Raw genomic sequence first — 23,011 nt, forward strand, 5'->3', positions numbered from 1 at the left:
GACTATTGCCTGTTTGCAGACAAATTTCAAATCTGTTCTTTCTAGCTCTGATGTTGGCACCAAAATAGCTCTATTTAATGCTGATCAGAGGTGCTTATGATTGATGTGAAAAGTAGAGAATGCCACTATATATATTAAGATTTGTATTTTGAGCTCTATTTATTCAGTTTTAGTTCTTTTTTCTATGAATTTTATGTTAGATACTATAAAAATAGAATTGAGAGATGGAGAATTTAAGAATAGGAAGACCTATTCTAAAAGATATTCCAATTTCCTGCTCCATGTAATTTCTAAACATTATCTTAAATTATGTAAAAAAAATACTTTTCACATGAAAAACGCACACATGTATGTATACATATGTATATGTATATATGTCAGAAATAGCAAAAAGATATTAAGCATGATATCAGTGCCCTCCTTTACCTGACTGTTGTCTCCCCACCAGGAATTTCTCCAGGCTGTCCCCACTGGATAGTTTATAATAACCACCCTCAAAATGATTTCACCAAATCCACTCGATTACTTCTTGTGCCTGTGCCTAGAAAGTTCTCCCTGATGTCATGTTCCACTCTTTACACCCTACTTTTTGTGCTGAACTCATCATAAAATCATGAGTTTGTTTTCCTCTTTAGACTTACCCAGATAAAGGATTGTGCTTTTTTAAAAAAAATCGTTTGTAACTGTAGCATCTAGCATAGTGGCTGACACACAAGAGGTTTCAATGAATGAATTACATTTGTAGTTAATTAATTATTATTGTTTCTGCTTTTATTTATCCCTTTAAAGGAATGAGTGGAAAAACCAATGATTGTAAATACTTTTTAGCAGTCAAAAATATATCCGGAGGAATGTAGAGGCCGCCTTAGAGAGGTAGAAAGTTATAGAATTAAGTTTATGGTAAAAGGATTTCAGGAAAGCCTTGTAATTTTATCACTGATTTGAATTGGTGTATACTTATAAAGAACTTATGTTCAATTTCAGATTGCAGAGGAGGGATCCACCATTTCATGTGTGGTGGAGCGAACCAGAGGAGCTCTGGATTACGTGCATGTTTTTTACACCATCTCACAGATCGAATCTGATGGTGTTAATTACCTTGTTGACGATTTTGCTAATGCCAGTGGAACTATCACATTCCTTCCTTGGCAGAGATCAGAGGTAAACTCTACCTTCTCTGTTTCTTTGAAAGCCTCCTGGAAAGCTTTTCCTGATCTGTTTGTTCTGTAATTTATTTGCAGCTTCCTGCTTTTTAAGCAATTTAGAATATTTAGACAATTAGTTATATATCATGGCATAAAATATTTTTGTATTTATTTCTGCAGTGAAAAATTAAGGATGTTAAGTAATGTCTGTTATATCTGTTCTTTAATCTCAATATAATAAAAATGGTATGGCTTGAAGATTTATCATTGTGGGTTTTTGGTTATTACTGATACAATGAGAAACTGCAGAATTCTTAATGGTACTCTTCCGGTCAGCCAAGAGGAATTCCTAAAACTGTAATATTTTATTTTTAAATTTGGAAAAAATAGGTAATTTTTCTTTGTTTTGAAAGTACAAGCGATCACCAGTTTTATCAGAAGCTTTCTGTGAATCGTCTGATTTCTGAATAGATGCTCCAGAAATAAGTGACACTTATTGTAAGTGAAATTGAGATGAGACCTTCTCCTATATAAATTTTTTTTACATTCTAATATAAAATGTCTGATATGTTAGAATATTCATATCAGTATAACTTTTCATTAGAAATGTAAATAGTTTATAGGTCATCAGGGATAAATAGTAAAATAACTTAAGACTTGCAAATATCTTTGAAGACATTTCTAAGGGACTTAGGAGTTGATTGGATGAAAAAGATAAAATTAGGAAAAATTTAAAATATTCTTAAGATTTAAAGAGTTCAAGCTAAAGAAAAGTGATCAAATCTCTATAATTTGGGGTAAGAAGGAAACAAATTAAATAACTTACAACAGAAGTTCCCAATAGCAGTCTGTAAATAAGAGCCATGATAAATGTTTTACTGGTCTTTGGTAAAATGAGGAAAATTAGGACAACGAGTAAGTTTTCGTAAGGCTGAAATTATTCCATTTAAAGGACTATAATTTATTCTGATCCTGTCTTTTTCACTTCTTTTTTGGATTTAAATTGCTATTTCTTTTATCAAGTAACAGTGATGATATGTGATAACTTTTTAATGTTCCCACTTGGAAAACAGAGTTGATCCTCAAAATATTCCCCTGGAAAATTTACCCTCTATGAAATAAAAATATAGCTGGGAACCACTGTTTTATAAAGAGTATTCATATATATTTTGGAAGAGCTAAGAGTTAATAAAAGTTTGGTCAGGAAAATAGTCGTATACGCTCCTGTCAAGATTTATTTAAAATATTTTCTTCTGTCATTTAAAAATTTCTTTAAAAACGAATTGACCTTTAAAGCAACAATAACACTGAATACTGGGGTTGGTTTGTAATGCTGTGCCTGCTGGATCTACACTAGCTTCTCAGTCTTACTAAGCCAGAGACTGGATACTGTGGTGTCTGCTGATGCTCCGTGACTATGCTTTCCAGCACAGATAGCAGTCAGGTGACCTCCACTTTGCTATTGCCTTCCAGATGTCTGGGGAGTACATTTAAATCACATCTAGAAACCTAGCAGCAAGACAGTCTGGGAAGGGTGTGTGTGTGTGTGTTTTGCTGCAATACAGGAATGTCTACTCGAAATGTGTTTTTCAGGTGTTTTTAAATGGCGCATTAGTTATGAAATCAATTTAGTGAGTTATGAGGAATATTTTCAAAAGAGAATAGAAAATAGCAGAGTGTATAACATATAGTAAAGGTAAATACTGTTTTGTGTACTGAGTCACCATGTGAGATACATTTATACCTTGATAGGGTCTTCAGTTTCAAACTCTTCATTTCACTAATTGAATTGAGCGAGTACTGTGGTATGCTTCAATACTTTAAAAATATTAATTGCTTCATTTTTAATGTACATCTTGATGTTTTGGTATTGCTTTTCATAGCAACATTTGTCAGCTTACTTTCTAGGGGCAAGATATTGTAAATCTTCAGACCGCTATTGTTCCCTTTAGTTCAAAAATAATGACAAGATTTGGATAGAAGTGTCATTTTTATACTTTGAGCACATTGGCCATGCCATGTATTACTTTATTAATTAAAATTTTGATTAAAATGAACATTGAAACCAAATTCAGATTCTGTCTTGGGCCTACGTTAAAAAAAGTTCTTCAAATGCTTTTAGGCCTAATGACTAGTGTTTTGGAGATTGCATTTGGAGTTACAGTTTGTTTTCAGACTGTTGTCACCCTCCTTTCTGGAAGAAACCAGGAAATCATACATCATTCCTTCTTGTCCCTCACTCCCTATGCTGAGTCTTTAAGGCCTCGGTCTTCTATTTCCAGAGCAAATTAAAATCCATCCATTTTTTCTCATCTCCATTGTCACTGAATTAGTTCAGTACCTCATTAATTCTGGTCAGTCGCCTCCTGACCCAGCACCTTGCGTCCTTTCTTGCTCTGTCCACTCTGTTTACATTCTGCCATGGTATTGATTCTAAAATGGAATTCTCATTTTGTCAGTCCCCTGCTTATGATTCTTCCATTTTCCTTTACTGTCTATGGAACGAAGTTCATTTTTTTAATGATAGCATGAACGGTCCCTATGACCTTGACTCCTGTTTATCTGTCCAGACTTCTCTCCCACTCCAGCCTTAGTGGTCTAATTGTAATTACCCAGATGTCTTATTCTTTCATGCTGTTGTTTCTTTTACTTGGAATGCCCTTCCTCATTATTACTCATAACTACAACTAATTCATTAAGACTTGCTTCAGACTTGTCTGTTGTAAAACCTTTACCAGATAGAGTTGATTGTTTTGTTCTCAGTTTACTTTGTACATAACTCTATTATGACATTTTTGCATTGCATTTTAAATGCTTTTCCACAGATCTCTCTCCTACAGAAGACAGTGAGTCTCTTAGCGACTGGGGCCATTTCTAGCCCTGGCATATTGTAGATGTCAAAACATGCTTGTTCAGTTAATAAAAGAAGGAGGAATGGTTTTTTTCACTTCAAATTTTGACTTATATATTGTAGAGCATGGCTGAGTTATTGCTACTTCCTTTCCTAATGTTTTTTGAGCAGTTTGTGTATGCCAGACTTATAGGGCTCATTGTGGATCTGTTTTCTAGCATTTATTGTGGATCTGTTTTCTAGCATGCAGATGCTAGGTATGTCAGGCTTTCCTTAGGCCAGAACTAGACATGGCTACATTGTCCTTTCCTATTGCCTTACCACATTCTGTCAGATAACGTGCAGTTCCTTAACCAGGAACTCTATACATGAGGTTGGTAATACCACTGTCTTTGGTACAAAGAATATATGATACTGTATTGATATATCAATGTATAATATATGGTATGATATTAATACATGACTAGGATATTTTTTACAGAAAGTATTACTCTTCAGCACCCATTATTGATTAAAGAATTAATTTCTCAGATCTCTCTCTCTCTTACTTTCTCTCTCGCTCTCTATTTTTATGTCTAAGTTTGTGTAGAAATCTGTCATGTTAAAAAGTAACTTTGGCTGCTTTATTTTCTTCTGATAAGTGGCAAATAATTTCTACATGCCTCATTGCTTAATGCCTTTGGATTTTTATATTTATAGGTCCTGAATCTTTATGTCCTTGATGATGATATTCCAGAGCTTAATGAGTATTTCCGTGTGACATTGGTTTCTGCGGTTCCTGGAGACGGGAAACTAGGTTCAACTCCCACCAGTGGTGCAAGCATAGACCCTGAAAAGCAAACAACAGATATCACCATCAAAGCTAGTGATCATCCATATGGTAACCAAGCCCTTTTGCAAGAATAATCCTCTCTTCTCTGGGTGTACTTGATCTCGCTAAGGGTTTGAGGGACTTCTGCACATGATTGAAGTAGAACTCCTTCGGATGCTCTAACTTCCAAGCTCTTGGAACTTCTAAGCTGCCATTTTGAGGGACAGTGCTTGTGAAAAACATATAAGGATCGATTTCTAAAGTTTAGTAATATATTTTGAAAAGTATTTTTAAATGCAGGATAATTTTAAATGAAAAAAGTATTTTTATTCATGGTAATCAAATTTTTTTTAATTTTGAAAATTGTCCTACTGTGATATGTTAACACCTAATTGGAATACTTTGTAATTTATATTTTATTTAACTTCAAGAAGTAGCGTTATCACTGTCTGTTTATATTAGTTTCTTTTTGTCTTATGCTAAAAAGTGATAATTTTCTTAATTGGGAAACTATCATAGATGTCTGTCATAATAAGTTGAGACTGTTTTCTGCATTGAAAAGTAATAGTTCTTTTGTAGGAATAAAGCAAGACCATCCAATAAAGGATCTGTGAAGGAAACCTGGGAAGTTCTTCAACTCTGATTTTCATACTTAAATTTTCAAAACAGCGTGTTGCAAATCCTTTAGGGTGCCATTAATTTTGTTCTATAAATTTAAGGATGACTTCTAGAGAGTCAAATATGAGTAAATATTTGATAATAATATTTTAAAACTCCATCACTATTCTTTTTATTGATGCTTCCATTAAAAATGCTTTCTTTGAGTAGAGACAAGGAAAATTAGCATTTTAATTTTTAACATCCTGAAAACTTACTAACATATTCTGTCAAAAGCATGTTAGTCAAATCTTCACTCAAGTCTTTTCTAAATGAGAGCCCTCTGAATTTTATCCTGGTGATCAAAATAATTGTGTAAGATTGTTTCAAGTGAATAAGAGATTCTTCCACAGATAATTGGGGCAAGAATGCCCTGCTTCTCTTTGTATCTGCCAGGCTTGCTACAGTTCTCCACTGGGCTGCCTCCCCAGCCTGAGGACACAATGACCCTGCCTGCAAGCAGTGTTCCACACATCACCGTGCAGGAGGAAGATGGAGAAGTTAGGTTGCTGGTCGTCCGTGCTCAAGGGCTCCTGGGGAGGGTTATGGCGGAATATAGAACAGTATCACTGACAGCATTCAGTCCTGAGGACTACCAGGTAAATCACTTAATCCTTTTGAAGCAGTATTTATGCTCATAAAACAGACACAGTCCTCTTGGGGGCTTTGAAGGGACTTGGCACTGTACCTGGAACTTACTAAACAAGGAAAAGAAGCATTGGTGGCTTTTTAGCCTTTAAATTTCTGTGAATTAAAGTATTTCAGTCCACTAAAGCCTGACACTTAAATAGCTGTCATATTGATTTCTCTTGTACCTTATATTTGTCGTAGGCTTCATTTGTATTATTTAAGTTATAGGTTTTAATCATATATATTTAAAATTATGTTTCTTACACATTTTAAATCCTTTTGTCTGTGTCCATTGAACACCAAAATTGTAAAAATATTATATGTCTATGTCATTTCAATTAAAATTTTTTTTTTCTCCAAATGAGAACCAGTGTGGTACTGGCAAAAAAAACCAAACCAAAACAAAACAAAAAACCTGGAATTTGAAACTGGGCAGAACTGGGTTTAAATTGACCTTCTAAATATGTGGCCTTGGGAGACTCAGTCTTTCCTGACCTCAGTTTCCTTATTTGTAAGGGAGAGATAATATCTGCTGGGCCAGGCCACTCTGAGGATTGATGGCAGCATTTTAAGTGTCACGTATAGTATGTGGAACATATATAGTAACCCTCAATAACTGTTGCCTAGTCGTATTATCACCAATACTCATATTAAGTGAATGCTCATAATTTCTTCTCAGCTATACTTCTCAGGAAGTATTTTATATCCTTCAACATTTGTTTTCCCAAAGAATCTTTTTCTTTAAATTTAATATTAGTTTTCTTGATTTTCCTCTTATTCCTAATAAGACTTGTACAAGGGTGTAGTCTTCAGTAATTTGTACATACTTTTTCTCCCAAACCCCAGAAAACTTGGCTAATTGAATTCAATTAATTTTGGCTGTATTGCAGTTAGCAGAGTTTTCTTTGCTAACTGCAAGAAGATGATTTCTTCTTTCTCAAACGCTTTTATTGGGCAAGTTACATTTCTCTTGCCCTGACACTTATTTCTTTAGTTTGGTATGTCATATACTTCATAGGGCATCTCAGCTCGGGTTAGTATTGTCTTCTCTGTGTTCTGTTAAAGAAATACTTTGGTCCTTATATTGATGGTCTTTTAAAATGTTTTTTTAGCTTTACTGAGGTATAATTGACAAATAAAAATTATATATATTTAAGATTTACAACTTAATATTTTGATACACATATACATTGTGAAATGATTACCACAATAAGCTAATTAACATATCCACCACCTCACATAGATATAATTTTCTTTCCCTCCCTTCCTTCTTTCTTTCCTTCCTTCCTTTCTTCCTTTCTCTCTTTCCTTCAAGATGCTTAAAATCTACTCTCTTAGCATATTTCAAGTGTACGATATAGTATTGCTCCAGAACTTACCTTGCATAACTGAAACTTTTTTGATAACTTCTTATTTTCCCCTTCTTCCAGTTCCTGTCAAGCACCCTTCTAGTCTAGTTTCTGCTTCTATGAGTTTGACTGTTTTAGGTTCCACGTATTAGTGAGATCATGAAGTATTTGTCCTTCTGTGTCTGGCTTATTTTACCTAGCATGGTGTTTTTCAGGTTCATCCCTGTTGTTGCATATGACAGGATTTCCTTATTTTTTTTTTTTAAGGCTGAATAATATTCTGTTCTATCTACTATCTAATTTTCTTCATTCATCTGCTGAAAGACATTTAGGTTGTTTTCATATCTTGGCTACTGTGAATACTGCTTCAATGAACGTGGGAATACAGATATCTCTTCAACATAGTGAATTCATTTCCTTTGGATATATATCCAGGAGTGGAATTACTAGATCATATGACGGTTCTATTTTTAAATTTTTGTGGACCCTCTGTGCCATTTTCTATAATTGCTATATGAATTTGCATTCCTACCAACAGTGTACAAGCATTTACTTTTCTCCACATCATTTCCAATACTTGTTATCTCTTGTCTTTTTAACAGTATCGATTCTAACAGGTGTGAGGTGATATCTCATTGTGCTTTAGATTTGCATTTCCATGATGATTAGTGATGATCTGCACCTTTTCATATAGCTGTAGCCCATTTTTACGTCGTCTTTTGAGAAATGTTTATTCAGGTCCTTTATTCATTAAAAAAAATTAGGGCTTCCCTGGTGGCGCAGTGGTTGAGAATATGCCTGCCGATGCAGGGGACGCGGGTTCGTGCCCCGGTCTGGGAAGATCCCACATGTCGCGGAGTGGCTAGGCCCGTGAGCCATGGCCGCTGAGCTTGCGCGTCTGGAGCCTGTGCTCCACAACGGGAGAGGCCACAACAGTGAGAGGCCCGCGTACCGCAAAAAAAAAAATTAAAAAATATTTTATACGATTTTTAAAGGTTATGTTCCATTTACAGTTATTATAAAATATTGGCTATATTCTACATGTTGTACAGTACATCCTTGAGCCTATCTTACACCCCATAGTACCTCCCACTCCCTCAACCCTATTTATTTATTTATTTATTTATTTATTTATTTGCGGTACGCGGGCCTTTCACTGCTGTGGCCTCTCCCGTTGCGGAGCACAGGCTCTGGACGTGCAGGCTCAGCAGCCATGGCTAACGGGCCCAGCTACTCCACGGCATGTGGGATCTTCCTGGACCGGGGCACGAACCCGTGTCCCCTGCATCGGCAGGCGGACTCTCAACCACTGCACCACCAGGAAAGCCCCCTTTTTCTTACATTCACTAGTTTGTTGTATTGTTTAGATTCCACACATAGGTAATATCATACAGTGTTTGTCCTTCTCTGTCTGACTTATTTCACTTAGCATAATGCCCTCTAAGTCCATCCGTGTTGCTACAGATGGCAAAATTTCATCCTTTTAATGGCTGAGTGATATTCCATTGTGTGTGTGTGTATATATATATATGCCATATCTTCTTTATCCATTCATCTGTTGATGGACACTTAGGTTGCTTTCATATCTTGGCAATTATAAATAATGCTGCTATGAATGTTGGGGTGCATGTATCTTTCAAATTAGTGTTTTGGGTTTATTTTGGATATATATACTCAAGAATGGAATTGCTGGGTCATATGGTAGTTATATTTTTAGTTTTTAGAGAAACCTCCATACTGTTTTCCACTGTGGCTGCACCTATTTACATTCCCACCAACAGTGTATGAGGATTCCCTTTTCTCCACATCCTTGCCAGCATTTGTTATTTGTGCTCTTTTTGATGATAGCCATTCTGCCAGGTGTGAGATGATATCTCATTGTGGTTTTGATTTGCATTTCCCTGATGATTAGCTGTGTTGAGCATTTTTTCATGTGTCTGTTGTCCATCTACATTTCCTCTTTGGAGAAATGTCTATTCAGTTCTTCTGCCCATTTTTTATTTGGTTTTTTTTTTTCATGTTGAGTTGTATGAACTGTTTACATATGTTGGATATTAATCCCTTGTTGGTCATATCATTTGCCAATATTTTCTCCCATTCAGTAGATTGTCTTTACATTCTGTCGATGGTTTCCTTTGCTGTGCAAAAGCTTTGAAGTTTAATTAGGTCCCATTTGTTTACTTTTTTTTTTTTTGCGGTACACGGACCTCTCACTGCTGTGGCCTCTCCCGTTGTGGAGCACAGGCTCCAGATGCGCAGGCTCAGCGGCCATGGCTCACGGGCCCAGCTGCCCCGCGGCATGTGGGATCTTCCTGGACCGGGGCACGTACCTGTGTACCCTGCATCGGCAGGTGGACTCTCAACCACTGCGCCACCAGGGAAGCCCCCATTTGTTTGCTTTTGCTTCCATTGGTCTAAGTGTCTGTTTTTGTGCCAGTACCATACTGTTTTGATTACTGTAGCTTTGTAGTGTACTATGAACTCAGGGAGTTTGATTCCTCCAGCTCTGTCCTCAAGATTGTTTTGACTATTCAGTCTTTTGTGTTTCATACAAATTTTAAAATTATTTGTTCTAGTTCTGTGAAAAATGACATTAAGGGACTTCCCTGGCAGTCCAGTGGTTAAAACTTCACCTTCCAATGCAGGGGGTGCAGGTTGGTCCCTGGTTGGGGAGCTAAGATCCCACATGCTTCGTGGCCGAAAAACCAAAACATAAAACAGAAGCAATATTGTAACAAATTCAATAAAGACTCTAAAAAAATGGTCCACATCAAAAAAATCTTTAAAAAAATGACATTAATATTTTGATAGGGATTGCATTGAATCTGTAGATTGCCTTGGGTAGTATGGTCATTTCAGCAATACTGATTCTTCCAATTTAAGAACACAGTATATCTTTCCATCTGTTTGTGGCGTCTTCAGTTTCTTTCATCATCATCGTATATTTTCGGAGTACAAGTCTTTTACTTCCTTAGGTGGGTTTAGTCCTAGGTATTTTATTCTTTTTGACACGATTGTAAATGTGACTGTTTCCTTAATTTCTCTGATACTTTGTTGTTAGTGTATAGAAATGCAACAGATTTCTGTATATTAATTTTGTATCCTGCAACTTTACCAGATTCATTGATGAGCTCTAGTAGTTTTCTGGTGGTCTCTAGGATTTTCTATGTATAGTATCATGTTGTCTGCAAACAGTGACAGTTTTGCTTCTTCCTTTCCAATTTGGATTCCTTTTATTTTTTTCTTGTCTGACTGCTGTGTCTAGGACTTCCAATACTATGTTGAATTAAAGTGGTGAGAGTGGGTATCCTTGTCTTGTTCCTGATCTTAGAAGAAATGCTTTCAGCTTTTCACCATTAAGTATGTTGTTAGCTGTGGGTTTGTCATATATGGCCATCCCCAATCTCCAGTTGGATTATCATTTTCTTTAATAACTAAAACAAAATGAAACAAACAAACAAAAATCTATGTATGTATCCTTCACGACTTTCAGAAAGCTAATACCCTTGGAGATGTTTCTGAGAATTTTCAGGCCATGGGTTGCAGAATGGATGTTGTGTTAGCAGGTATGAAAGCAACATGAATCTTATTGTACATCTCCATTAGAGCTCTTGTGACCAGGTGCATTGTCAATGAGCAGTAATATTTTGAAAGGAATATTTTTTTTCTGAGAAGTAGGTTTCCACAGTAGGCTTAAATAATTAGTAAACCATGTTGTCAACAGATGTGCTGTCATCTAGGCTTTGTTGTTCCACTTACAGAGTACAGGTATAGTAGATTTAGCATAATTCTTAAGGGCCCTAGGATTTCTGGAATGGTAAATGAGCATTGGCTTCAACTTACAGTCACCAGCTGCATTATTAGCCCCTGATAAGAAAGTTAGCCTGTCTTTTGAGGCTTTGAATCCTGCCATTGAATTCTCCTGTCTAGTTACGAAAGTCCTAGACGGCGTTTTCTTCCAATATAACACTGTTTTAACTACATTGAAAATCCCTTGTTTAGTGTAGCCGCCTTCATTCTTTATCTTAGCTAGATCTCCTGGATAACTTGCCGAAGCTTCTGCATCAGCACTTGCTGTTTCATCTTGTACTTATGTGTTATAGAGATGGCATCTTCCCATCAACCTTATGAACTAACCTCTGCTAGCTTCAGACTTTTCTTCTGCAGCTTCCTTACCTCTCTCAGCCTTTATGGAACTGAAGAGAGTTAGGGCCTTGCTGTGGATTAGGCTTTGGCTTAAGGGAATGTTGTGGCTGGTTTGATTTTCTATATAACGACTAAAACTTTCTCCATATCATCAGTAGGCTGTTTTGTTTTCTTATCATTCATGAGTTCACTGGAGTAGACTTTTAATTTCCTTCAAGAACTTTTCCATTGCATTTAAAACTTAGCTAACTGTTTGGCTCAAGAGGTGTAGGTTTTGGCCTGTCTTCGCTTTTGGACATGCCTTTCTCACGAAGCTTAATAATTATTTCTAGCTTTTGATTTAAAGTGAGAGACATGTGACTCTTCCTTTCACTTGAACACTTAGAGGTCATTGTAGGGTTACTGATCAGCCTAATTTCAATATTGTTGTATCTAAGGGAATAGGAGGCCCCAGAAGAGGGAGAGAGATGGGGAATGGCTAGTCAGTGGAGCAGTCAGAGAGCACACACAATTATTAAATTAGCTGTCTTATATGGGTGTAGTTCCCTGTGCCCCAAAACAATTACAATAGTAACATCAAAGATCACTGATCACAGATCACCGTTAACAAATATAACAATTAGGAAAAAGTTTGAAATATTGTGAGAATTACCAAAATGTGACACAGAGATAAGAAGTGAGGGAATGCTATTGGAAAACATGGAACCAATAAACTTGCTCTACGCAGGGTCGCTAAAACCTTTAATTTGTAAAAAAATACAACATCTGCAAGGTGAAATAAGGCGAAGTGCAATGAAATAAGTTTTGCCTGTTGAAATTTGGAAGTTGGGAACATATACATGACATTAAAAGCCTAGAATATGGTAACCTTGTCTAGAGATAGGGTCTAGAGGGAATCTGATGAAAAATAGTTTTTCCAGGTCCTAGGAGAATGTTAAAATTCAAAGAACACAAAGATGAGCTAAAAAGGTAGGAAAAATAAGAAATGTGGTATCACGGAATACCAGAGAGAGAGGGAGTGGCCAATTGTGTAAGATATTGCTAAGGTCAAATAATATGGTTTCCTAGGACAGTCAAATGTTGTTTCTGCTGTTAAGATTTGTAGAATTACTCCTTTGATGACTGCACTGTAGGCAAGGTTAATTACTTTTTTTTCTTGAGCTGCTGTATGTCTTTTATAGCAGTTGTTTTCTATCCTGTGCTTGATACTCCTTAGGGAATGTTTTCGTGGAGATACAGATATGATTTGGCTGTTTTTGAATCCCAAGCATCTAAAAGGGTGCAACGCACATGCTATGTGTTTGAAAATATTGAAAAAAATTAGTAAGTGAGTGATTAAGTGCATTGGTACTTGGGTTCCTCAGTTTAACTTTAGGATCATTAATTGCTCCGCAGGATGAAATATACTTGTCCACAAAAGCTAACCCTAGAAAAAATTTAAACATCTTTATTTATTCTCATGACTTGAGCGGAAAATGCTTATATTAGATAGTGGGAGAAAAAGGGCCTTAAGGCTTTAAAAAACTACTTTTCTAGTAGCTATGAACTTTTCTGATGGGAGATTTGTATCGCGAATTGCAATTGTGATATAATCAAGGAAAGATTAATGCCCAGTGGATTGATATTTATTACTGCTAGGGGAAATTTTTGGAATGAGAATACCATTATTATTATGCAGTGGGTATTTAAATTACTCAATGACATAAACCAAATAGTTCTCAATATACTTAATCAAAAGAATTCCATGCATCTCGTTGACTTAATTCTTTAGGAATTTGTGGATGTCACCTATTCAGATTTCTCATTTGCCTTAACAGGTTTTTTTTGATGAATAGGAAAATAAGAGAGATAAAAATCCATCTGCTTTATTTAGTTTGAGGATATTTGTTTAAAATTCATATTGAACACTATTCATATCCACTTCAATGTTTTCAATTTTATATTTTACTTCATCTGTTTCAGTATTTATAACAATTTGGGATATAGTAAACATTCTCATTTTACACATTCACATACAGAATAATTATAATCTAATGGATAAATCTTTTATTTATATTTCAGAGTGTTGCTGGTACCTTAGAATTTCAACCAGGAGAAAGATTTAAGTACATTTCTGTTAACATCACTGATAATTCTATTCCTGAATTGGAAAAATCCTTTAAAGTTGAGTTGTTAAACTTGGAGGGAGGAGGTAAGACTCAAAAATGTCAAATATTTACTTGTGCACTCACCATGGTGGTAGTAGATTCTATGAAGGAAATAGGTTCTTTTGAATTAACCTATTGTGCTGGTTTTCCCCCTTTCATTACCCATTGGTCTTTTCCTAAAGTCGGTGTGCTTTTACAATGAAATAATTTAATTATACTGAATCACCAAATTATAGCTATCATTCAGAGTAGGTGCCCCTAAAAATCACCTCTCTACCTTCTTCCTTATTTCAGTTTTCACAGTAGCTCCTTTAGAGCTACCTCCAGCTGTAGAACAGGTCAAAGTTAATCTCTTTAGATAATCCATTATGAGGTGACTATCAATAAAACAGGTTAATAATACCTTACTCTCAATTCTGTAATGCCCAAAACTCTGATTATCACAGATTTTTGGAGTCAGAAATCCATTTTGTGGCAAAACTCATCTGTATTGAAGAGAGGCTACTTTTAATCTTTATTTATCCCACTTAGATTAACTATATATGTTTCTTTGCAGAAGTATCACTGTGTTTCATTATCAGGTGCTACTGGGGGTGTTACAGTATACCTGAGATGTGTACCATATTACCTTTATAAATGTAAGAATTTGGGAGTTGGTATGGTATTCATCAGGTCAGTCTCTTCCATTACAAAAGCTGGTATTATTAGCTTATTATTAGTTTTACGTTTTGATGAAGAAAGTCATAGTACTGAATAAGCCATCCAAAGGGAGAAATTGGGTAAGACAGAAATACTAAGATTGTCTTTTAGTATGCAGTGAGACTTTGGGGTGAGTATGACAAAATTTTCCCATGTTTCCCTTCCTTGTTTTCCCAAAGCCCAGGTGGCAGCAAAGGAGGACAAGCCAGGGAAATGATTAAACAGCGCCACAGCTTGGTTGACTACATAAAACAGTGAAAGTATGCTGGACAACCTGCTGGGCTGGTGTCATGTAACAATACCAGCGTTGCTTGTCTTCTAGAGACAAGTCCTTTCATTTCCAAATCATTATTTTCATGAAACGACTTCATTAATCAGAGGTCACTATAAAGTATTTGAAGAGTTGTTCTTTGTATTACTTATAGCTAAAAATACTTGTGTAATAGAGAAACTGTTAGTGAGCATTACCTAATATTGACTAATAAGGAGCATCAAATATTCTTCAGAAATGATATTTGTGATCATAGTGATACTTCTGATTTTATATAGAAACTTCCTCCTATATCTCTAGAGTATGCATCGTTATGTATTAATTGGGCATGAGTACTCATTTGAAAACCAATCTTGCACCGTAAGTGGGCAATACTGGCAGAGAAGCTGATCCTCTCCTCCCCCTTTGAGTGTAGATTGGAGGTAGAGGAATCTAGACGCTGGCCTCCATTCCTCCATTCGTAGCTGGGACTGCCTAAGAGGTGAAATAGCTTGTAGAGCTAAATTCTTTTGAGGATCAAAGGAGAAACCCTTATTCCATACTGTTTTGCCTATAAGACTAATTCTACATATGATAGCCACCTGAGTAGATGTTTTATGCTAGCCAGGGTACATTGCTGTTAAATTTCACCCCTCTTCCTCACAACTTGTGGTTAATATGGAAGCCAAGCCATGCACTGGATAGTCCCTGAAATCCATTTTGCCTCCAATGTCTCTAAGATCATTTCAGGTTTTGGGCGCCATAAATTCTCATGTATATCCCAGTCCTTTGGAGGGGAAGCACAGAAGAGCAGGGCAGATCTTAGACTGGCATGTCAATCAAGGATACTGGTAGAAGCACATAGGTGTGGATGTGGTGTTGCTATTCTTACTCCTTTTCCACTGCTGCCATCGCTGCCCTTCCTGTCTTCTATGTTTGCAAATATTTGGCAAAATAATGGTTGGCTTGTGAGATGCAGTGGAAGTAAAGTTAGAATCATTTTCTCTTTATTATAATCTTTATATATTGCCAGGGTACTTCATTTTCTACAATATTATTTATTTGATCTTTACAGTAGTTCTGTAAAAGGCAGCAGGCACCTTTCATAGGTGAGAAAAGTGAGGTACCAAGAGGTTTAGTGACTTGCTGAAGGTTTGACAACTGCTGTCTCTCACAGCCAGGGCTGAAGCTGAAGTTTTTAGGCTGCTTGTCCAGGGTTCTTTGAGAAATGTCAGTGGCAAAAGGGTGATCAAGCCTGAGAATAGTACATACGGTGGGAATTTAAGCATGTGGTTGAAGGGAAATGTTAGATGCCTCTCCCTTATTTTGAATTGGTGGTTGTAAGTGGTAAGGTGACTGTCAAAGGTATATAGGACTCAGTGTAAGCTGATACGTGCACACAGATGTTTAAAACATATTTAAAATGTTAAAAACAATTTACACTGTTGTAAAGTGAAAATTTAAAAATAAAACTAGTTAAGTTGGCAGAAATGGGACATGCCAATTACAGCCTACATGGAATATTTCCTGAAGCTATGAATGAAAGTTTTATGTATTGGTAGGTTGACTAATATTATACTATTACCACCTAATATGTTGTTGTTGTTTTTTTTTTTTGAAGAATGCATGTCTAATATTACTGTATTTTCCTCTTTGCTGGATATGTTTTAAGAGCTCTCAATTTTCTCATTGTGTCAACCTGTGTTGCGTGGGTTGTGTCTCTGTGTTTCTCCTTGTGAAGTGACTGAACACTTTAGGGTTGATGGCAGTGGTAGTGGTGATGGGAACATGGAATTCTTCCTTCCAGCTATTCACAGACGTGGTAAGCAGCTGTTCCAAGGCCCCTTTACTATTCTACATTTTAACTTTTCTTTTTAGAGACAAGAAAATTAACCATTTATTGATACCTACTACATGCAGGTCCTTTATGTATTTCATCTCATTAACCAGCACAACTTTAAGAAGTATTCTTTGTTCCATGTTATTGTCAGCCAGCTAGAAAGTGATCAAGTCACAGTCAGGTCCTGTCTGCCTCCAAAGCCCAGACTCTCCTCCTCCCTGTGTGAACCTAATGCAGTTTCCTGATTCTAATTATAACAGAAATTTTGCTTGGTATCATTTACAAAAGTGATTATTGAAAAAGATTTTACATCGCTTTGAGTACCTGAAAGAGATAAATAGAACATTTATACTTTCATGTAAAATGTATCACACTGATTTTCTTTACAAAAACAAACGGGTCTTTATATGTAACTTTTAATCAGAACAAATGGGAAAGAGAAATTAAGAAGAAAACAAATGGGGAGAATAAGTTGCCAGTTAATGGGTGGGAATATTGAAAAGAGGATACCTTTTGAATCATATTCATATACAAACATGATTCAGCTTTTTACCTCAAATATTTTTCACATTAAGGGAGAATACATAGAATACTTGTTTTCTTTAGGGAGCACTCTTACTAACCCTCAAAAGGATTCCTGTTGAGGAATCCTCAAAACATTCCTTTTTCACCATGTCAGGTTTTATATTTTAGTTTCAGAACTCATGTTCCCACCCCTCTCATTCCTGACTTCCATCAACGCCTCATGTAACTTCTGTATTTAATTACTCTCCTAATTTTGGGATTGTTTATTTTCTCATTCGAATCCATTAATGGAACATAAAAGTTGAACATACTTCTTAGGAAAAAATTAAATACTTCTTTAGATCTCGGCATCTTTTTAGTTATAGGACTGGATGAGACCAGGAGAGGTAGATCTATAATATCATAATATGATGAAAATAGGCCTAGAATTAATGCACATTTGGAAACCAAGAATCTGTGCAGTCAGATTGACGAAAATAGTAGGGAAACTACTGTTTCCTAAGTGTAAGAATCATTTTGGCTCACGTTCTTCTGAGGTTAGCAAAGGTCATGGGAGAATTTCCTCATATGCTCTATGTGGAAGAATGTTCTCTTTCATAGAGAAGAAAAAGAAAAACAAGTTTTCCTTATTCATCTTCAAGTGCTTATGCAGCACTTGTATATCACGTTAGTGCCCAGACAGAGGAAGGTCATAAAAGCATGAATATGTGTGGCAGCCATTTGTGTGTGCCTTTCTTTCTAAAGCAAATTAGAACATGCTCAGTGAATGGTACATCTCTTTTCAAAAAGTTGTTCCTTGCTTTTCCCTTTGGTTTGTAAATTACTGATTGACATTTTCTTCTGTTTGTTGGAACTTATCCATGCAGCCAGTCTAGGAGTGGCTTCCCAAATTCTAGTGACAATTGCAGCCTCTGACCATGCTCACGGTGTATTTGAATTTAGCCCTGAGTCACTCTTTGTCAGTGGAACTGAACCAGAAGATGGATACAGCACTGTTATATTAACGGTGAGTACGTTTTCCTCCAGTCCTAGACATTGCTTTTAACACTGTTTTATTGTATTATTAAGGTGTACTTTCTGTTAATTTTTTTTCTATTTAAGTGGAGGGGAATGACCCTAGAGGCACAGACAATTCAAACTGATACTTAAACAGCGATTTGGCACTTGTCTTTGTCTTTCACTTTGCATACAAATTCATCTTATGACTCTGAGGATTCCTGACTCTTTAAGGAATACAGTGGCTCTGTCCTACATAGATTTTTATATTGATTCGCATAGGCTGTGGAAACAAACATCTCCAAATCTCATTGGCTTACTACAACAAAGATTTATTTTTCACTCATGGTTTATGTCCATCTGAAGTGGGCTGTCATCAGTGACTTAGGACTGAGGATTGTAGAGGCTACATCTCAACAGGTGCTTCTTTCTCCACGGAGTGGGGAAATGTGAATGTGAGGAACTGCACACTGGCTCTTCAGCTTCTTTCTGGAAGTGATTCACAGCATTTCCACTTAACTTCTTTGGTCAAAGCAAGTGCAAGTCACATGACAACGCTAATGTAACCAGGTAGAGAAGTGCATTCCTGGCTTGTATCTCTCCCAGAAGGAATGAAAATCTAAAACATTTGTGAACAGCAATAATAACAACTCTATATGTGTGTGTGTGTGTGTGTGTGCGCGCGCACGCACGTGTGTATGTCTGTGTGTGTCTACTCTGCATTCATCCAGTAGGAATTAAGTAGGATTCTATGGTTAAAGAATTTAGAGGAGCTAGAAACTTGCTCAGCTTTCTCAGATTTTATACAAGTGATATGAAGGATCACTCAAAATATATCCTTTCTGTATTCTCATGGCAGATCTTCAGTAAACTGTTGTGGAGTAAATTAAACAACTTCAGAAGGGATAACTAATTTATTTTATTATTATTTTTTTGGCTGCTTTGGGTCTTCGTTGCTGTGCACAGGCTTCTCATTGCGGTGGCTTCTTTTGTTGCGGAGCGCAAGCTCTAGGTGTGCAGGCTCAGTAGTTGCAGCATGTAGGCCCTAGAGTGCGTGGGCTTCAGTAGTTGTGGCGCATGGGCTCAGTAGTTGCGGTGCGCAGGCTCTAGGGTGCGTGGGCTTAAGTAGTTGTGGCGCTCAGGCTCAGTAGTTGTGGCTCATGAGCTTAGTTGCTCTGCAGCATGTGGGGTTGAGTGGGGGTTACTTTTTGTTGCGGTGCGCGGGCTTCTCATTGCAGTGGCTTCTCTTGTTGCAGAGCATGGGTTCTAGGCAAGCGGGCTCAGTAGCTGCAGCATGCGGGCCTTAGAGCACATGGGCTTCAGTAGTTGTGGCATGCAGGCACAGTAGTTGTGGCTCATGGGCTTAGTTGCTCCATGGCACACGGGATCTTCCTGGACCAGGGATTGAACCTGTGTCCCCTGCATTGGCAGGCAGATTCGTAACCACTGTGCTACCAGGGAAATTCCAGTAACTAATTATTGGATTGGCCAAAAAGTTCCTTCGGTTTTAAAGTAAAAATAAAAGACATATTTTTCATTTTCACCAAGAACTTTATTGAACAACATATTCACCCTTCTGTTCCACTACCTTCCGCCATTTTTCAGGCAACGTCATAATTCCATCTTCCCAAAACTTTATCTTTTTGAGCAAAGAACTATTCCAGGTGTCTTTTACAGTCTTCCAGGGAATTGAAATTTTTCCATTAAGAGAATTTTGTAAAGACTGAAATAAATGGAAATCCGAAGGTGCAGTGTTTGGTGAATATGGCGGATGAATCAGAACTTCCCAGCCAATCTGTAACAGTTTTTGCCTGGTCATCAAAGAAACATGCGGTCTTGCGTTATCCTAATGGAAGATTTTGTGTTCTCTGTTGACTAATTCTGGACGCTTTTCGTCGAATGCTGCTTTCAGTTGGTCTAGTTGGGAGCAGCACTTGTTGGAATTAATCGTCTGGTTTTCCGGAAGGAGCTCATAATAGAGGACTCCCTTCCAATCCCACCATCATATACACATCACCTTCTTTGGATGAATACCGGCCTTTGGTGTGGTTGGTGATGGTTCATTTCACTTGCCCCACGATCTCTTCTGTTCCACATTATTGTACAGTATCCACTTTTCATCGTCCATCACGATTTGTTTTAAAAGCAGAACATTTTCATTACGTTTCAGTAGAGAATCGCATGCGAAAATGCAGAAGGTTTTTTTTCCCTTGACTTATGCGGAACCCAAACATCAAAGCGATTAACATAACCAAGCTGCTGCAGATGATTTTCAGTGCTTGATTTGGACATTTTGAGTATGTCGGCTATCTCCTGTGTGGTATAACGTTGATTGTTCTCAAGTAATGTCTTTATTTGATCGCTGTCAATTTTAACTGGTCTACCCAACCGTGGAGCATCGTCCAGTGAGAAATCTCCAACATGAAACTTCACAAACCACTTTTGACATGTTCAATCAGTCACAGCACCTTCTCCATACACTGCACAAATCTTTTTTTGCATTTCAGTTGCGTTTTTACCTATCTTGAGATAATACAGCTATGTGCCAAAAATGTTGCTTTTTTCTTCCATCTTCAATATTAAAACGGCTACACAAAAATTCACCAATTTTGTTAAGTTTTTTTTTTTTTTTAGTGCATGCTGATATGATAGTCGTTACAATACAATCTAACAAAATTGTTTCTAATGAAGTTAAAGACAACTAAGCACTACTAGAGCCATCTTACGGAAAAAAAACAAATGAACTCTTTGGCCAACCCAATACTAAAGAAAGAAAAAAAAAGGATTAAGGGAAAGCATCAAGTTTTATAAATTCCTGTCTCTAACTTTATTTTGAGCCAGCATTCATATTTTAAGTATAAATAAAAATTACTTTTAGTTGGGACTTAACTTTAAGTGATTTTTTTAGGGTTTTCATTCTTTTTAATATACTGTTGACAAAATATTTCTTGCTTCTTAAATGTGTTTTATATAACCTTGGGTTATGTACTTTTTTGGTGAATTTTTTGTTTTGTTTTGTTTTTTTGCGGTATGCGGGCTTCTCACTGTTGTGGCCTCTCCCGTTGCGGAGCACAGGCTCCGGACGCGCAGGCTCAGCGGCCATGGCTCACGGGCCTAGCCGCTCCACGGCATGTGGGATCTTCCCGGACCGCGGCACCCGTATCCCCTGCATCGGCAGGCGGACTCTCAACCACTGCACCACCAGGGAAGCCCGAATTTTTGTTTTTTATATTATATTGAACATACAATTAAATATAATTTGCTTTTAAAAATGAGTTTTATGGCTAACTTTTCAGAAAAATTATCAGTCATCTATTCCTTACAGTAAAGTATATACCTTCTTTGAAGGAAATGTAAACATTTTCATGAATATACGTAAATATAATACACTGTTAATTGCATTTGCTTTATTACTAATGTATATTATAGTTGCAGAAGTGATAGAGCTATAGTTTAGTTAGAAGCTAAAAATGTTCAGTCTGTCATTTCATGCCACAATCACTTTTTAAGTGGGACTCCCTGAGGGTCTTCAAATATGGGTAGTACATTGCTTTCAAGAATTTTATATTCTTGAGAACAGCTTATATATAAAATAAAATAAAAAATTAATATCCCGTTATCATTCTGTATTTACAGACCTCTAAGTCAATGGTTTTAATTCCTCTTTTAATACATTTTAATATTAAATATTTTAAAGATTATGAGACGTCATGGGACTCTGTCTCGAGTGACTTTGCTTTGGAGCATAGACTCTGATCCTGATGGCGATCTGGCCTTCACCTCTGGCAACGTCACATTTGAGATTGGACAGAAGAGCGCCAACATCACAGTGGAAATATTGCCTGATGAAGATCCAGAATTGGATAAGGCATTCTCTGTGTGTATCCTCAGTGTCTCCAGTGGCTCTTTGGGAGTTCATACTAATGCCACATTAATAGTTTTGGCTAGTGATGATCCTTATGGGGTCTTCATCTTTTCTGAGAAAAATAGACCTATTGAAGTGGAGGAAGCTACCCAGAACATCACTTTGTCAATAATAAGGTTAAAAGGCCTCCTGGGAAAAGTCAAAGTCACATACGCAACACTGGATGATATGGAAAAACTGCCTTATTTTCCACCTAATTTAGCCAGAGCAACTCAAGGAAAAGACTATATTCCAACTTCTGGATTCGCTCTTTTCAGAGCCAATCAGAGCGAGGCAACAATAACTATTTCAATTTTGGATGATGATGAACCAGAAAGGTCGGAGTCTTTGTTTATTGAACTGCTCAACTCTACTTTAATAGAGAAAGTACAGAATCGCCCAAGTAAGTAACCATTAGTGTGTTGTTATTATTATTAGAGGTAAGAATCCTGAAACAATAAATTAAGAATTTGGTATAGTAGAAAATTCTATAAAAATAATAAGTTCTAACTTTGAAAACATCTTCTTACAAAAGTTTATCGATAAGGCAAATGGAAGTGGGACACTTGAAAACATGAAATCATGTTTTAAAAGCCTGTTATGTTCCCAGACTAAATTTTTAGAAGTGTCTGTGTAATCCAGTGTAACTGATCTCTAGTACTATTGTACTTGATATTGTAGCTTCCAAAACATTCTGGAATCAATCTGGGGATTCCAAGGACAGTCCTGGTAGCAAGATCCTGAGTCTCTTTTGCCTTGATCCACTTTGGAAGATTCCTTAACCAACAGAGTCTCTTTGTATTAGTGAGGAGCATGAGTGAGGATTTGGCAACTGCATGAGGGAAGTTGGGGGACAGGGCTATGTAGTAGTAAGAAATCCTGGAAATATTGTAGGTCACCATGAGAGCTGAGAAGAAGGCAGTGGTTGGGGATAAGAATGAGGAATGCAGAGTGACCCGTGTTGGGCAGAGGATCTGGTGCAGCGGCTTCTGTTGGAACATAGCAGCCTCTACCCCTGGGGTTGTGGCTCAGTAGCTTTGTAGAGAGGGGGGCTACTAGTT

The 23,011-nt window shown here is 36.9% G+C and overlaps 1 protein-coding gene across 14 annotated transcripts in view; it reads left to right on the forward strand.

Annotated features, from left to right (window-relative positions):
* Nucleotides 1–23,011, forward strand: part of ADGRV1 (adhesion G protein-coupled receptor V1) — a 565,462-nt gene that overhangs the window by 101,913 nt on the left and 440,538 nt on the right. For 13 of the 14 annotated variants that reach the window (XR_013827796.1, XR_013827797.1, XM_079918356.1 and 10 more), the window contains 7 exons: nucleotides 985–1,161; nucleotides 4,696–4,876; nucleotides 5,861–6,063; nucleotides 13,651–13,780; nucleotides 16,427–16,507; nucleotides 17,917–18,056; nucleotides 21,744–22,353. Coding sequence is in view for 12 of the 14 variants with exons in the window: in XM_079918356.1 (XP_079774482.1) it covers nucleotides 985–1,161; nucleotides 4,696–4,876; nucleotides 5,861–6,063; nucleotides 13,651–13,780; nucleotides 16,427–16,507; nucleotides 17,917–18,056; nucleotides 21,744–22,353 (1,522 nt within the window). In the remaining 2 variants the exon portion in view is untranslated. The remainder of the gene's footprint in view (nucleotides 1–984; nucleotides 1,162–4,695; nucleotides 4,877–5,860; nucleotides 6,064–13,650; nucleotides 13,781–16,426; nucleotides 16,508–17,916; nucleotides 18,057–21,743; nucleotides 22,354–23,011) is intronic. The other variant, XM_079918365.1, reaches the window with a different exon arrangement.

This window comes from Stenella coeruleoalba (assembly GCF_951394435.1).
Source record: "Stenella coeruleoalba genome assembly, chromosome: 3".
Lineage (NCBI taxonomy): Eukaryota > Metazoa > Chordata > Mammalia > Artiodactyla > Delphinidae > Stenella > Stenella coeruleoalba.